A 15,324-nucleotide genomic window follows, 5' to 3' on the forward strand; every position below is an offset into this window, starting at 1 on the left:
ATATCAACAAATTGATAAACAGAGGAGGCTATGTCCATGCAATATGGGTCAGGTGGAGACACTCGATCATACCCTCTTTCATTGTGTAAGGTTTGCAAAAATCAGAATGTCACAATCTGCACTTATCCCATTTCTGTATAACAATCTAACTGATGCTCTTAAGATACCTATGCTTTTGTTGAACAACATGGATCCGAGGTGTGTGAGAATGTATGGAAATTTCTGCTAACAATAATAATGGGCAGTAAGTCTAGATGAATGCAATAATGTCTATGTATTATGACCACATATAGCCAGCAGTAATTTTTCTAGCTTCTGTCAGTATCCGATGACGTTTAAGTGAGTTAACTTAGCTGAAGGAATGTCCTATAGTTACAGAAGGACCATATATATATTTTAGTATTTAGTATTTTAAATTGCCATGTTGGCACTTTGTGATAAATAAGTGGTTTTGGGTTGCAGTTTGGGCTCGCCATCACTGCTCTAGGCCAGGCCAGGCTCCTGGGTTTTTAAAAATCCCACAGGTTTGGGGGATGGAGACTAGGAGGGATTTGGGGAGGAGAACAAAGGCTGCAGGGATCATGCAAAGAGATGGCCCCGTTTCCAGAGGAGGGGAGTTCTGTTGCTCACGGTTGCTATGGGGCCCACCAGTTCCACAGCTCTGGAGTGACCACGAGACTCCGGGGGACCTGCTGTGGACGCCAGCTCTCGTGGGGCCTCTTTGGTTCGACTGGAGCTTCAAGGTACCCTTCGTGAGGGCAGCTTCTTGGAGCTTGAAGTGTACTTTAGTGTGGCCTCCTGTTGTGTGGCTGTTGTGGGGGAGTTTCAGCACGCAGCCCCCCCCCCCCCGGGCTGTTCCTGTAATGGCAAGACCCCTGGGCCGGGGTGGGGGGTCTGCAGGGACCTCCTCAGCCCATCCTAGTGAGTTGAACAAGGAAGATTTTGGCTCTGCGGACAGCACCCCTGTCAGTGTGCAAGTTTGGCAGGGGAGGGGGAGGCCCCGATGGAGGAGGATGCCCGACCTCCAGACAGGGCCTGGAGATCTTTGGGAATTCACTCTCCACACTTCAGAGATCAGTTCCCCATAGAGAAGACAGTGGCTTTGGAACGTGGACTGTGCGGTTTTCATGCCGTCTAGAGTGGTTAAGAGCAGGTGCATTCTAATCTGGGGAACTGGGTTTGATTCCCCGCTCTACCGCTTGAGCTGTGGAGGCTTATCTGGTGAACCAGGTTAGCTTGTTCACTCCCACATGTGCCAGAGGGGTGACCTTGGGCTAGTCACAGTTCTTCAGAGCTCTCTCAGCCCCACCCACCTTACAGGGTGTTTGTTGTGGGAGAGGAAGGAAAAGGAGATTGTAAGCCCCTTTGAGTCTCCTTACAGGGGAGAAAGGGGGGATACAAATCCAAACTCCTCCTCCCCTCTGTCCTCCCCAGGCTCCCCCCCCCCAAACTCCAGGAATTTCCCAACCTGGAGGTGGCAACCCTGTAAAAAAGTTGGCTGCCCATTGTGGGCAAATATATGTGTGCCTTGACTCTCCATTGGTCTTGGAAGCCTGTAGCAATCCCAGGCTTGGAGGGCAGCCCGTGGATATCTCTACAACAACTCTGGATGTTGCTTTGAGGCTGTGTTGAAGGCAGCACGGGCATCTTCCTCCACTCTCGAGCTGCTCACCTCCCACGGGGCTGGGGGCTGCAGGTCTCGTGGCATTACCACTGGTCTCCAGACTCCCTCAATCACTCAGCCAGCCAGCCATTCAAAGGGTTTAGTCCACATCTGGAGAAAACGGCTGCTTCTGGAGATGGACCGCGTGGCATATTGTGCCTCTTGTTCTCCATCAGCGAGGGTCACACTGCTCCTCAGGGGAAGCTGAGGACGAGAGGCTGCGTGGATTTGCCGGGATCCAGCAGTTTGCGCCACCCTGGGATTTTCATTTATCTATTGGTTTGTTTAATGCATTTGTACCAAGCTTTTCTCCCTAATGGACACCCAAAGAGCAGCAGTGGCGTAGGGGTTAAGAGCAGGTGCACTCTAATTTGGAGAACCGGGTTTGATTCCCAGCTCTGCCGCTTGAGCTGTGGAGGCTTATCTGGGGGTGGTAGGGGAGGAGATTGTAAACTCTCCTTACGGGAGAGAAAGGAGGAGTCATCAATTCAAACTCCTCCTCCTCCTCCTCCTCCTCTCCTCCTCCTCCTCCTCCTCCTCCTCCTTCTTCTTCTTCTTCTTCTCTTCTTCTTCTTCATGGATCACATCATTCTCCTCTCCATTTTACCTTCACAACAGCCCTGTGAGGTGGGTTAACCTGAGATTGCCACCCTGAGCTCTTCCCTGGCATGAGTGGGGATTCACACCCAGGTCTTCCAGATGCCAGTCTGACCCTCTTGCCCCACAGTGTCTGTCTGGGAACTGGAGATTCTGCATAAAGCTCGCTCTTTCTGGGTAGATCCTACACTCAGCACCCCCAGTGCGTGGTTACAAATGGTGGGTGCACTGAGGTGGTCTGAATCTCCCACACCGCTGGAGGAGAGACTGCTAAACACACCTGTGAGTTTTCTCCACTGCAAGCGTGCACAGGTTCTGTCCAGTGGAGGGAGGGGAAGGAGGGGGCCACTGGCCCGGACGACTCCTTCTGCAGGCACCCCTGGTTTCCCAGGAGCCCCCATCCGCCTCACGTCCTCCTCCCTGCCTCCTTCCCTCCAGCAGGTCTTCCCTGAGACAGAGGAACAGCCCCGCCCCCACCTGTGGCCCCATGGGGCTGAACGTGTCCGTCTTCCGGGGGCCCTTGGCCCTTTGGGATTTCAGCTGCAAAAATCCAGAGAAAAATCTCTCCCAGAAGCTCCAAGGGAACAAGTTTTTCCCATTCCAGGTGATGCAGCCCAAAGGTGAGTGGGGTTTGGACACAGGGGAGGGGTGGGGGAGCTGTTCCTAACCAGTGGGTCTGATGCGGCTGCTGTATTGGAAGGCAGAATCTATGTGGTTTCTCAGTCTAGTACCGTGGTGGCGAACCTTTGGCACTCCAGATGTTATGGACTACAGCTGGCAGGGGCTGATGGGAATTGTAGTCCATAACATCTGGAGTGCCAAAGGTTCGCCGCCACTGGTCTAGCATATAATCCTTCTGCAGATTTGAATAGCCATGCACCCCAAATCACAGGTCCCCACCAGGGACTTTGGGCATCCACCTAGCTACTGGTATAGCTAGAGAGAGAAAATCTAGGGGTCCAGTCTGTGAAGAAACAGATAAATAAGCCCTTTTGCTTTGGGTCCTGGAAGGTCAGAATACTTTACAAAGTCCTAAGCAGCAGTGGCGTAGGAGGTTAAGAGCTCGTGTATCTAATCTGGAGGAACCGGGTTTGATTCCCCGCTCTGCCACTTGAGCTGTGGAGGCTTATCTGGGGAATTCAGATTAGCCTGTGCACTCCCACACACGCCAGCTGGGTGACCTTGGGCTAGTCACAGCTTCTCGGAGCTCTCTCAGCCCCACGTACCTCACAGGGTGTTTGTTGTGAGGGGGGAAGGGCAAGGAGATTGTCAGCCCCTTTGAGTCTCCTGCAGGAGAGAAAGGGGGGATATACATCCAAACTCTTTTAAGTCTCCATTCAGCAATGCTGACACTTTCCCTTCCTCTTGGAGGGTACCAAAAACGAAGCGGGGTGTAGCTGGATGGATCCGAGCTTCCAACTCTCTCCATGCTGCACCTCGTTGCTGCTTCTCTCACTTTGCTCTTACAAGCTCACGCAAAGCAACTAATTGCACGCGTGTCCTTGCACGGTTCTGTGCTCCGAGAATAGCAAGCTTACCTGCTGCCCCTCCCGTTCATTGCTCTGGAGATAATAAGGCTGAATAGCTGTTTTGTGCTTGCAGAAATTGGGCTGCGAGCAAGCAAAAATAGAAGAACGCTTAATACATAACGATACAGAGAAAAGGTGAAAACACAGAGTCCTCACACCCTACTCTAAGCATTTATTACAAGCCTTATTTAACTTGGGAAGGCAAGTACAGGTTGCAGCCTATAAAAGTCCATAATTCTCAGAACTGGGGCTTGTCGTCCCCATTTCCCCTGGCCTGGGTAGAAGGGCCCCCTTCATGGTTTGCACCCATTCAAGGAGAGCAACAAGATTGGAGGAAGGTTCTTTCTTGTGCCCTGGGAACCCATAACCTCCCTTTGGGAGTGCATCTGCCTCTGGGACCTTTCCAGCCTTTCTGCCTCAAGAGGTGGAAATTGCTATCTAGTTGTTTGCCTGTGCACGCCACTGTCCCCTGGGTGTGACATTTTAGCAAAGGGTGGGATGGTACATTCATCGGGGCATTCATTGAAAATGCTGGGGGGAAGAATTAGGACGAATAAAAGGAAACACTTCTTCACGCAACGTGTGATTGGTGTTTGGAAGATGCTGCCACAGGAGGTGGTGATGGCCACTCACCTGGATAGCTTTAAAAAGGGCTTGGACAGATTTATGGAGGAGAAGTCGATCTCTGGCTACCAATCTTGATCCTCCTTGATCTGAGGTTGCAAATGCCTTAGCAGACCAGGTGCTCGGGAGCAGCAGCAGCAGAAGGCTGTTGCTTTCACCTTCATGTGAACTCCCAAAGGCACCTGGTGGGCCACTGCGAGTAGCAGAATGCTGGACTAGATGGACTCTGGTCTGATCCAGCTGGCTTGTTCTTATGTTCTTACCATTTGATGGGAGCCAGTAGCGCTTGTGGTAACTGATTTCCCAAGGTGACCAGAGTGCGGTGCCAGTGGCTGTATCACCGGGGGTGGGGGGTGGGTGGGGGGTGGGATTCCAGGGCAGAGAGCCTTTCTCCACAGTCAAAGAAGCGTCCTGCTTTCCCGGATATCCTGATAATTTCTTTTGCAAGGATTCTGGTTCACACACACACACACACACACACACACACACACACCCCGCCTTCTGTGTATGCATGTGTTTGTGGGGGTGGAGCGCTGAGATGGCCATGACTTTTGCCTCCCCCGTCTCCAAATCCCTGAACAACACAAATAAAAATATAAAATAAAGTCTAAAATCATGTGCTTTGGTTCTAGTAACCTGTTGTTCCCCCCACACGTGTACATAAGAATATAAGAACAAGCCAGCTGGATCAGACCAGAGTCCATCTAGTCCAGCTCTCTGCTACTCGCAGTGGCCCACCAGGTGCCATTGGGAGCTCACATGCAGGAGGTGAAAGCAATGGCCTGCTGCTGCTGCTGCTGCTCCCGAGCACCTGGTCTGCTAAGGCATTTGCAACCTCAGATCAAGGAGGATCAAGATTGGTAGCCAGAGATCGACTTCTCCTCCATAAATCTGTCCAAGCCCCTTTTAAAGCTATCCAGGTGAGTGGCCATCACCACCTCCTGTGGCAGCATATTCCAAACACCAATCACACGTTGCGTGAAGAAGTGTTTTCCTGTGTAAAGCACAGCGTGATATGTCTTTGTAGTAGTTAAATTCGTGCCTGTGTCTTGCTGCCCTGTCTTTGCCTCGGGGGTGCTGGTTCTGTGGCCCGAACAGTGGAAGAGCCCCAAGTGGCCCGTTTCCTGGGGGTACCTGGCTGAGCGTTCTGTGGGGACCTGACCATTGTCTCTTGCTTCCCCCCCCCCCACCTCCGCCTTCTTGCAGTGTTTGTGATGGAGTACTACAAGGACATGCTCTGGAAAGGGGCCCTGGTCTTCGTGGTCTCTCTGGTGGCCAGCGTCTTCTACTTCAGGGCAGAGATGGTAGGCACCTTGTACATCTCCAAGTAGTCCTTTGGGCCTCCCTTTCCCGGTGCCTCCTCCCTCTCGCTTCTGGAGAGCCCGCGTGGTGCGGTGATGGAGAATGGCTGACTCCCGTCTGGAGAGCCAGGCTCGCTTCGCTGCTTCTCCACACGAAGCCTGCTGGATGACCTTGGGTCAGTCACAGTTCTCTCAGGACTCTCTCAGCCTCACCAGCCTCACATGGTGTCTGTTGTGGGGAGAGAGGGAGCTTGTCGAAGTGGCAAGATGGAGATCTCCAGACTCCTTGTGGTTGAAAAAAAGCAGGGTGTAAATCACAGGTGTCAAACTCGCGGCCCTCCAGATGCTATGGACTACAGTTCCCACCATCCCCTGCCAGCATCACGCTGGCAGGGGATGATGGGAACTGTAGTCCATAACATCTGGAGGGCCATGAGTTTGACACCACTGGTGTAAATCCAAACACTTCTCTTCTGCAAAACCCACGAGGTGTTATCCTCCCACCCAACCCAAATGCCCCTGACCCACGGAGGACAGCATTTCCTCCGGCTTGTCCCGGCTGCCGTCCGGTCTTCCTGTCCTTGGAGGCTGGTGGAAACCCCTTTGTCGCATCACATATTTGTTTGGCCCTGTGTGAAAATACACCCTCCCTGCAAGGCGGGTCACTGCGATTTCCATGTTGCAGCTAGTGATGAGGACAATGATTTGTCCGGGGGTCCTGAATGCTTGTGTGGGGAGAGGAGGGGCTGCAGAGCGCTTTGGGAAGGGGCTGTGAGGTAGAGCATCCCTGTGGCATGCAGACGGTCCCAGGGGGAGTCCCTGGTGGCGCCTCCAGTTCAGAAGGACCCAGCAGGAGGGGAGGGGAAAGAGCCCTGCCCAAGAGCCCGGAAAGCAGCTGCCAATCAGAGCAGACAATTACTGATGGGCCAAGGATGCAGGGAGGGGCTGCGGCTCAGCAGAAGAGCACGGAGGGTCCCAGATTCAGCCATGTTCTCCAGGGGAGCTCATCTCTGTGGTCTGGAGATCAGCTGTAATTCTGGGGGGGATCACCAGGCCCCAACCCTAAATTAGTTGGTTTCCTGCCTGCCTTGGGTCTGTGCAGGAAGCTAATTTAGGGTTCTTGAAGACTCTCACAGCAGGACTCCAGAGGTGGGATCCAGCAGGTCCTCACAGGTTCCCGAGAGTAGGTTACTAATGATTTGTGTGTGCCGAGAGGGGGTTACTAATTGGTGATTTTGCCACGTGGTTTTTGCCTTTGTTACGCCCCTCCTCTCAGCAGTAGCGCGCAGAACTGGAAGCAGTCTAGCAGGAGGTGCACCGGCGTGCGTGGCAGCCTGCACCTGCGTGCATTCGTTTCCCGCCCAAGGACCGGCGCAGCGGCTGCGTCCTTGCCACAGCCCCGCCCAGGAATGCCCCACCCCTGGAATGCCTGGCCATGCCCCCGTCGTGCCCCGCCCAGCCCCATTGGCGCTATGCCACAGTTTGAATCCCACCACCATGGGAACCTGTTACTAAATTTTTTGGATCCCACCACTGCAGGACTCAACTGGTTGTTGTGGTCTTTCCAGGCTGCGTGGCCGTGGTCTGGTAGATCTTGTTCCTCACGTTTCGCCTGCATTTGTGGCTGGCCTCTTCAGAGGTGTCTCACAGAGGGAAGTGTGCTGTAGCCCATCTACCAGACCGTGGCCACACAGCCCGGAAAGACCACACCAACCCGTTGAGTCCTGCTGTGAGAGTCTTCAAGAACCCTACATGAGCTTCCTGCACAGACACGAGGCAGGCAGGAAACCGGCTGAGTCTCTGAAAGGACTGGGGGCTCCCTTTGGCCCCGGGGCCAAGTGGCGCCCCCTCACTCTCCTCATGCTCACTGCAGGGCTCCCAAAACTTCTCTGGCTTCTTCATCTACGGCATGATCATTGGGCTGTGGCTCATCATCAGCAACATGCACAAGCGGCGGCTCATCATCAACCACAACAAGGAACTGTACCAGTTCTACATCAAGGGCTGTCTCTGGCAGGAGGGGCCCTTGTACCAGATCTACGTGCGCCTCGTGGCCCAGCGGGACGGTAAGTGCTGGGGGTGGGGAGGGGCAGGGACAGTCGTGTGGCCTGTTAATCTGGATCCAGTTTTGTTCCAAGATGGAGATCTCCAGAAAACAAAGCCAGGGCAAGAAGTGATTTTGCACCCCCCGCAAGCATCCGGCACTTCTCTTTTTAATAACTGCACGTAACGTTAGGTCAAAAAAAGCAGTGCTAATTGGTCCATGATGTGATCAGAGTGTAGCAAATCTCTTCTCAGAAGCAAATTGCCCCAAGTACCAAAAACCGCACCCCCAAATACATAGAATCATAGAGTTGGAAGGGACCCCAAGGGCCATCCAGTCCAACCCCCTGCCATGCAGGAACACGCCATCAAAGCACTCTTGACAGGTGGCCATCCAGCCTCTCCTTAAAAATCTTCAAAGAAGGAGGCTTTTAAAATTGTTTTTAACCTCTGTAGCAAGCCTGAGCTTGTTCTGAGCTTTAGTTTTTCTGACTTTGTCCGTACACATCCTGGCTATTTGCTTTATTTCCTCTTTGGTGATTTCCCCCCTTTTCCGTTTCTTGTAAACGTCCTTTTTAAATCTCCGCTCCGTTGAAAATTCTTTTAGACACCCACCTTGGTCTCCTTAGACAACCTGCCATTTCCCCTCCTCACTGGAACTGCATGAAGTTGTGCCTTCAAGACCTCACTTTTAAGAAACTCCCGTCTATCATGAACTCCTTTCTCTTTTGGTATTCTTCACCACGGGATCATCACTCCCAGTAGTTTCCTAAGCTTACTGAACCACTGCAGACATTATGGAACATAACATAAGAACATAAGAACAAGCCAGCTGGATCAGACCAGAGTCCATCTAGTCCAGCTCTCTGCTACTCGCAGTGGCCCACCAGGTGCCTTTGGGAGCTCACAGGCAGGATGTGAAAGCAATGGCCTTCTGCTGCTGCTGCTCCTGAGCACCTGGTCTGCTAAGGCATTTGCAATCTGAGATCAAGGAGGATCAAGATTGGTAGCCAGAGATCGACTTCTCCTCCATAAATCTGTCCAAGCCCATTTTAAAGCTGTCCAGGTGAGTGGCCATCACCACCTCCTGCGGCAGCATATTCCAAACACCAATCACACGTTGCGTGAAGAAGTGTTTCCTTTTATTCGTCCCAATTCTTCCCCCCAGCATTTTCAATGGATGCCCCCTGGTTCTAGTAGCAGAAAGGCAGCCCATCACCCCAGTTTGCAGGTTGGGACACATACTTGCAGCTCTCAGCCTGACCATTCAGATGGGATGCTTGGGGTTGGGGTGGTGGTATTCTGGCCAGGCAAGTAGATTCCAACTTCCAGAGCTTTTGATGAGGAACTGTTGGCCTCTGTCTCTGCCTTTGGCCCCAACGCTGGCAGAACCAAGCAACATAATGTCTGGAGACTGCAATTCTTCACGTTCTTTCTAATTACGTCACGTCTTTTTGTCAGGAAAACAATCTTTATTAATGAGGCATCAATATGGCTTTTGCTTGCAGGGGGGGTGGCAGACTGTGACACAACAGTTACAAGCAGGACACTGGTCAGATGGGACTCAAAAAATCAGGGGAAAGGCTCATAAAAATGCTGTAAAAGTGTTTTTATTATTCACCCTTGATTACACTGGCATTTATGTGGGAGAGGATGGAGCACCTGTTGCTGCATGAATACAAAGGTTCAAGGTCGTGGAGCAGAAAGGTTGGCGCCCGTCCGTCCCCCCCTTTCTGCGGAATTACATACAGTTGAGTTATTGCAGGCTGCTTGGGAGCAGCAGTGGCGTAGGAGGTTAAGAGCTCGTGTATCTAATCTGGAGGAACCGGGTTTGATTCCCAGCTCTGCCGCCTGAGCTGTGGAGGCTTATCTGGGGAATTCAGAGTAGCCTGTGCACTCCCACACAGGCCAGCTGGGTGACCTTGGGCTAGTCACAGCTTCTCGGAGCTCTCTCAGCCCCACCTGCCTCACAGGGTGTTTGTTGTGAGGGGGGAAGGGCAAGGAGATTGTCAGCCCCTTTGAGTCTCCTGCAGGAGAGAAAGGGGGGGATATAAGTCCAAACTCTTCTTCTTCTTCTTCTTCTTCTTCTTCTTCTTCTTCTTCTTCTTCTTCTTCTTCTTCTTCTTCTTCTTCTTCTTCTTCTTCTTCTTACCTGAGCACCCTTCTCCATCTACTCTGCGTCCTTCCTACCTGATGTGCCCTCTCTGACACGCTCAAACGATGGCTAATGACCGAGCCAGGACGTCCCTTCCTATGTCTATGACAGCAGCTCCATTACTGGTGGGGAACGTGGGACTTGCGTGTCCAGGCCTGCCTTCAGAAAACCACCTCGCTGGGTGACCTTGGGCTAGTCACGGCTTCTCGGAGTTCTCTCAGCCCCACCTACCTCACAGGGCATTTGTTGTGAGGGGGGAAGGGCAAGGAGATTGTCAGCCCCTTTGAGTCTCCTGCAGGAGAGAAAGGGGGGATAGAAATCCAAACTCTTCTTCTACTCTTCTTATTTTTATTTATTTATTTATTTATTTGTTCCACTTTTATACCGCCCTCCCCCAAGGGGCTCAGAGCGGTTTACAACATAATACAAGTGGATAAATATAATAAAATGCTAAAATTCATATTAATTAAAATGCAGCGCTCCAAGTATATAAATATTTAAAACAGATGGCGTTCAGCCTTTCACTCCCCTGACTCTGAGAGGGGAACAGCGGGTCTCAGTTGTTAATGGGCACCTATCAGCAGCCGGCCTCCCCAAAAGCCCGGCGGAATAACTCGGTCTTACAGGCCCTGCGGAATTCACTGAGGTCCCGCAGGGCCCGGACAGCTGGAGGGAGAGCATTCCACCAGGCAGGGGCCAGGGCCGTAAAAGCCCTGGCCCTGGTGGAGGCCAGCCGCATCATAGAGGGGGCGGGTACCTCCAGTAAATTGGCCTCCGCCGAGCGCAGAGACCGACGTGGGACATATGGGGCCAGACGGTCCCTAAGGTACGAAGGTCCCAGACCGCGTAAGGCCTTAAAGGTTAACACCAATACCTTGAAGACAACTCGGAATTCCACTGGGAGCCAGTGGAATTCTTCTTGCTGGAGCCCTGCTTGTTGTGCTGGACTCGGAGTTAGGGGGAGGCCTGCCTGACGGGTCGGGCACTGGGCTGCCCCCGCCCCGCCTCTGTTTGCTGGACTTGGGTATGAGGACCGGTCAGGCTGCCGCACTGCAGGTGGGCCCTTCTTGCTCCTGGTCCTGGAGGGAAGGGCAGGGGGTGGGAAGGATGGCCAAAACGCACCACCACGCGACTTCCAAAAATGGCCCCTGAGCCATGAGACCCCTTGCCCCCCGCCCCCAAGATATGCCTCTGCAGACCTTAACCCAGGCCTGCCAGGGGATTCCAAAGACCAAGCCCCTCTTGTGACTTCTGAGGGGGCACCAGCAGCAGGTTCTCCCCCAGTGCTCCTCTGCCTCCCAGCCGTGTGACCTTGGGCTAGTCACAGTTCTCTCAGAACTCTCTCAGCCCCACCTGCCTCACAAAGTGTTTGTTGTGGGGAGAGGAAGGGAAAGGAGCTTGTCAGCCACCTTGAGTCTCCTTACAGGAGAGAAAGGGGGAATATAAATCCAAACTCTTTACTTATCTTAAAATGTGGAGGAGCTCAGGAATGTGGCTGCCCCACTCAGCGACCGGAACCGGAACCCAACTTCTTCTTCTGCTGCTGCTGCTGTTGCTGATGGCCAGTGTGCATTCTTGGACCCAAACACCCACGCCAGGTGATGTACCTGAGGTACAGTGCTACCAGCCTCCAAATGGGACCTGGAACTTGTTGGGTTGAGATATTATTATTCATAATCATCATTCATATTGAGCAGGGTAATGCAATGAAAGCAAACAGAGCCAACACTCTGTGAGTGAGAAATTACAAAAAAGATTCTTTACTAAACAATTTCAAATAGGAAGGGTATTTACTTACTTACTTACTTACAACAACAACCCTGTGGGATAGGTTGGGGAGAGAGAGAGTGACATTTCCAGAGTCTCCCTGCCAGCTTGCTTGCTTGCTTGCTTGCTTGCTTGCTTGCTTGCTTGCTTGCTTTCATTCATTCATTCATTCATTCATTCATTCATTCATTCATTCATTCATTCATTCATTCATTCATTCATTCAGAACAATTTATTTATTTAGAACAATCCATGCCACCTCTCCAGGACTCTGCCGAAGGTGACTTACAAAACAAAACGTCATTTAAACAAAATACTAGAAATGTATTGTTGAAGGCTTTCACGGTCAGAATCATCTGACTGTCATGGGCTTTCCAGGCTGTGAGGTTCTGGGCTGGTAGTTTTTGCTCCTAACGTTTTGCCCACATCTGTGGCTGGCACCTTCGGAGGTATGTCACGCTTCCCACCGTGATATGGCTCAGAAGATGCCGGCTATAGATGTAGGCAAAACTTTAGGAGCAAAAACAACCAGACCACAGCCACACAGCCTGGAAAGACCCCAACAGCCCAAACACTGCAAGTTGATGAGGCCGAGCATGGCAGAGTGCATTTCTGATCCCAGATCATGATTCCAGCTGCAACCCCACCCCGGCTCTCAGACCAGAATCAGAACCGGCTCTTGATCTCCTGCTGCTGACTTGAGCTATTTATATCGGCCGGTCCTTGGCAGGGTTTTTAACTTTGGTTGCAGTCTGCCTTGGCGAACATCACAGTTTGGCAGAAAGGTGGGCAGGAGCCTCGTCGATAAGTACATATCACCTGCAGAGAGAGCTGCCAAAGAGCCCCCAGTTCTGCTGAATCTTGAGTAGTGCCTGGAAGGAACATTGCGTGCTTCTCTCTCCCTCTCATTGCAGCCTACGGGAAATTGTTCTACAGCCTCATCATTAACGGATACCGCCTGGAGGTGCTCACCTTGGCCAATCTCTCCAGCAAGTTCGAGGTGAGCAGGAGAATTTCTTTGGACTTGAGGGCTAAGCTGGCTCAGTCACCACCCGAATCTCCTTTGCAGCAGCTTTCTTCTCTGCGTCTTTTTTGCCAGCACCATGACAGGCACAACTGCAACGCAGCAGCATATTTCCCCTCCAGATTTCCCACGCTTGCTTTCTTCACCAGTTGCCTTGAAATGTTCCCACCTCTTCTGATGCTTGGTGCAGCTCTCAAAGTATTAAGAACATAAGAACAAGCCAGCTGGATCAGACCAGAGTCCATCTAGTCCAGCTCTCTGCTGCTCGCAGTGGCCCGCCAGGTGCCTTTGGGAGCTCACAGGCAGGAGGTGAAAGCAATGGCCTTCTGCAGCTGCTGCTCCTGAGCACCTGGTCTGCTAAGGCATTTGCAATCTCAGATCAAAGAGGATCAAGATTGGTAGCCATAGAGCGACTTCTCCTCCATAAATCTGTCCAAGCCCTGTTTAAAGCTATCCAGGTGAGTGGCCATCACCACCTCCTGTGGCAGCATATTCCAAACACCAATCACACGTTACGTGAAGAAGTGTGTTTCCTTTTATTAGTCCTAATTCTTCCCCCCAGCATTTTCAATGAATGCCCCCTGGTTCTAGTATTGTGAGAAAGAGAGAAAAATTTCTCTCTGTCCACATTTTCTACCCCATGCATAATTTTATAGACTTCAATCATATCCCACCTCAGACATCTCCTCTCCAAACTAAAGAGTTCCAAACGCTGCAGCCTCTCCTCATAAGGAAGGTGCTCCAATCCTTCAATCATCCTCGTTGCCCTTCTCTGCCCTTTTTCTATCTCTTCAATATCCTTTTTGAGATGTGGCGACCAGAACTGGACACAGGACTCCAAGTGCGGTTGCACCACGGCTTTATATAAGGGCATGACAATCTTTGCAGTTTTATTATCAACTCCTTTCCTAATGATCCCCAGCATAGAGTTTGCCTTTTTTACAGCTGCCATGCATTGAGTTGACATTCCCATGGAACTATCAACTAAGACGCCTAAATCCCTTTCCTGGTCTGTGACGGATAGCACTGACCCCTGTAGCGTGTGTGTGAAGTTTGGATTTTTTGCCCCTATGTGCATCACTTTACGTTTTGCTACATTGAGCTGCATTTGCCATTTCTTAGCCCACTCACCTATTGGCCAAGCTTGCAACTTTTCCAGCTATAATGAAGGGTCATTGGAATTTAAGCCAGCCTAGAACGGTTTGGCTCTAAGTTACACGGAAATGCTTGATTTCTTGGGCCTGGGATGCCCAAGTCATGGTCCTGGTCATGGTCCTACAGACGCCTTCAGTCCAGCTGGTGTTGGGCTTCTGGGCACAGGTCAGGTTGCCAAGTTGCATTGGCTCCCAGTTGAGTTTCGAATCATTCATAAGGTGTGGGTACTTACCTTTAAGGCCTTACACGGCCTGGGACCTTCGTGCCTTCGGGAACGTCTTACCCCGTGCGGCCTCTGCGTTCGGCTGAGGCCAACTTCCTGGTTGTCCCAAGCCCCTCAATGATGTGGCTGGCCTCTACCCGGGCCAGGGCCTTTACAGCCCTGGCCCCTGCCTGGTGGAACACTTTACCACCAGCTATTCGGGCCCTGCGGGACCTTGGAGAGTTCCGCAGGGCCTGTAAGACCGTATTGTTCCACCGGGCGTTTGGAGAGGCCGGACGCTGATGTACGCCCTCCTCTTCCCCCCCCCCCTTTTACACTCTGGGCCCTCTTTCCAGGGCGGGCCTATGAAGTTTTATGAAGTTTTATGCTGGACGCCGATAAATTTGTTTAATCCGCTGTATTAATTGGGGTTTTAATGTGAATTGCTATTATTGCGGTGTCCACCGCCCAGAGCCCTTGGGGGAGGGGCGGTATATAAAAATGATTATAAATAAATAAAAGATACCGAAGAGCCGACAAAAGGGCACCCAAAATATTCAAGGGGATGGAGTTGCTTTTCCTGCAAAGCAAGGCAGAAGTCTGCCCCACTTTGGAGCTGCAGGCCTCTTCCCCACACGGTGGGTGCCACCCCCAGCCCCCCCTGTCCTCTTTAGCTATCAGTTCATGGGGGGGGGGAAGAGGCAGTGAGCCTTGTGGTTCTTCTCATCACCTCCCCAGTTTAAGCAACCGTCTCCTCCTCCCCCCACAGCAAATAGATATTCTGGGGCGCCGCATCGCCCGCAATCTGAACCTCAACTACTTTGATTACGAAGACATCTCCACGCGCCACGTGATCCGCCACAGGCCCCCTGAGGACCAGGAGGAGGAGGAAGAGTTCGCTGAGGACCAGTATGTGTGAGGGGGAGGGGGGTGCCGGGGCAATGATGGGGGAAGGCTGTCTATTAAAGATGTGATGGGGGCGGGACCAGGCCCTCTAGGGAAAGCAGCTGTCTCTCTTTCTTAGCAGCGTCTGTGATCATTGGAGGCAGTGGCTCTGTGTGTGTGTGCGTGTGCGTGTGCATGCGTGTGTAAAATGCCGTCAAACAACAGCTGACTGACGGCAACCTTGCAGGTTTTCAAGGCAAGAGTTTTCAAAGTTTGCCTTGGCCCTACTCACCTGTTGCTGTGGACACACCTACAGCCCACCTCCCTCTGCGCGTGCACATGAAGCTCCTGCTGCATTCTGAACCAAGCGACCGGTCCG

General features: G+C 52.1%; 1 protein-coding gene across 1 annotated transcript; it reads left to right on the plus strand.

The window, feature by feature from the left end:
* The first annotated feature begins 591 nt into the window (after positions 1-591).
* On the plus strand, positions 592-14,979 carry TMEM249 (transmembrane protein 249). The gene is made up of 6 exons (XM_048482683.1): positions 592-743; positions 2,699-2,880; positions 5,620-5,717; positions 7,588-7,780; positions 12,594-12,679; positions 14,830-14,979. Exons 1-6 carry the CDS (start codon positions 592-594, stop codon positions 14,977-14,979), a joined length of 861 nt encoding a protein of 286 aa, XP_048338640.1.
* Positions 14,980-15,324: the final 345 nt, after the last annotated feature.

The sequence above is a fragment of the Sphaerodactylus townsendi genome, unplaced genomic scaffold, assembly GCF_021028975.2.
Source record: "Sphaerodactylus townsendi isolate TG3544 unplaced genomic scaffold, MPM_Stown_v2.3 scaffold_19, whole genome shotgun sequence".
Taxonomy (NCBI): Eukaryota; Metazoa; Chordata; class Lepidosauria; order Squamata; family Sphaerodactylidae; genus Sphaerodactylus; species Sphaerodactylus townsendi.